The sequence below is a fragment of the Emiliania huxleyi genome, assembly GCF_000372725.1.
Source record: "Emiliania huxleyi CCMP1516 unplaced genomic scaffold EMIHUscaffold_5596, whole genome shotgun sequence".
NCBI classification, from domain to species: Eukaryota; Haptophyta; order Isochrysidales; family Noelaerhabdaceae; genus Emiliania; species Emiliania huxleyi.
In genome coordinates this window covers 1-1553 of record NW_005197804.1, presented here as the reverse complement: position 1 = coordinate 1553, position 1553 = coordinate 1, and the positions used below count along the sequence as shown (strand labels likewise).

Sequence of the window (1553 nt, the reverse complement as noted above, 5' to 3'; positions counted from 1 at the left end):
CGACGCGCGAGCTGTTGGCGCGCCTCGATCCCGAGATCAGCCGAGATCAGCCGAGATCAGCCGAGATTCCCCAGTGGGTGTTGGCGCGCCTCTCCGCCGCAGCCTGTCGGAGCAGTGGCGCAAAGGAGCGGCCGAGGTGCCTTGGAGCAGCGTGGGAGTGATTAGTGCGGTACACTCGGCGGCGGGGGCTGGCATAGCAATTTTCGGACCCAACAGCGTGTCATTCGGTGTGAGGCTCGTGCACTGCTGTCCGGACGCATCGGGCATCTGTCAACGGCGTGCCTGCCGAGCGCCACGTGCTGCGCAAAGCCGCGCGGCGTGAGCTGGCCGGGAGCGCAGTCGCCGTGCCGGCCGGGAAGCGTCTTTGGCAGCAGAGGGCGGTAGAAAGGGCTGCCGTCCAGGCCGACCACCGCCACCTGCGCCGCTGCCTGCTTCTGCTCGCTACCGACCGGCCGGCACATCCAGCGAGCAGTCGTGTTCGTGTTGGGAAGCGAGTGGATCGACGAGCGGTCGCCGTGCCGAATCGTGACGAGCACGCCGACGAGCTTCAGGCCGTCTGCTGTGACCTTGCCCTCCGAACCCTGAGGCGGAGCTCCGCAGTACGCCTCGAGGGCTGCCGAGCCGCCGGGACTGGTCGCGAGGACGAAACGCCGCTGCTCCCGCAGGAGCAGCAGAGCGGTGCACGCGAAGGCCAGCAGCAGCGCGAGCGTGCGTTGCATGAGACGATGTAAGGCCTTGTCTTTCCCGGTCCACGTCCCGGAGCACCAACTCGGGTCGGCGATCCAGGTTCTTGGGGCAGTTGGCGACGCCGCCGCAAACAACTCGAAACAACGGCCGACGAACAGACACGACGCACGCACTTGGGACCGAGTGTCGCGCACAGGTGTTTCTTCTTTCGATGAAAAAGTTCTTTTAATGAGAGCCAGCGTTTCAATCTCTCAGAGAAAAGAAAATCCCGCCATATACCTACAACTAGCCGCTGCACTCGAACACGGCTCCGGTCGAGGACGACAGCAACGTGCAGGATGAAGTTGCTCTCGATCAACGCTCTCACGCTATGCACTCGTGAGCGCCCATCTGCTAGCACACGTGCCGGCACCCCGGCACAAGGTGTGTCGAACGCTCTGCTAGCACCATATGTCGGTGTCTGCTAGGAGTATCAACACTGCTCTCGTGCCGCGGGGACGCGTCAAGCCCGCCCTGCCTCAGGCGACATGCGGAGGAGCTGCGGCTTCTACTCCAAACTCGGGCTGACGGCGACGTTTGGCGGGCCAGACGCCGAATTCACAACCTTCTCGGCCGAAGCACCCGTCACGGCGGCGACGAATCGGCTGCACGTCAACCTTGTCCACGCGCCTGCCTACCTCCCGCCTCCGCCGCAGCGGGGCGTGCCTGGAGGATGGGGCAGGGCCGTCATCTTTGTGGACGACGTGGATAGTCTGCAGGCACGGCTCGTGGCGGCCGGCTTGGACGCGCCCTGTCCACGCGACGCTCCGTGGGGAGAGCGCTGCTTCCACGTGAAGGACCCGGATGGGCACGAGCTCTCGTTTGCG

General features: G+C 65.0%; 2 protein-coding genes across 2 annotated transcripts; one reads left to right on the top strand and one right to left on the bottom strand.

The window, feature by feature from the left end:
- Positions 1-161: 161 nt before the first annotated feature.
- EMIHUDRAFT_257014 (hypothetical protein) lies at positions 162-719 on the bottom strand (the record flags this gene model as incomplete). The annotated part of the gene is made up of 1 exon (XM_005765343.1): positions 162-719. One exon carries the CDS (start codon positions 717-719, stop codon positions 162-164), a length of 558 nt encoding a protein of 185 aa, XP_005765400.1.
- Positions 720-1025: 306 nt separating this feature from the next.
- EMIHUDRAFT_257013 (hypothetical protein) lies at positions 1026-1521 on the top strand (the record flags this gene model as incomplete). The annotated part of the gene is made up of 3 exons (XM_005765342.1): positions 1026-1065; positions 1210-1430; positions 1504-1521. 3 exons carry the CDS (start codon positions 1026-1028, stop codon positions 1519-1521), a joined length of 279 nt encoding a protein of 92 aa, XP_005765399.1.
- Positions 1522-1553: the final 32 nt, after the last annotated feature.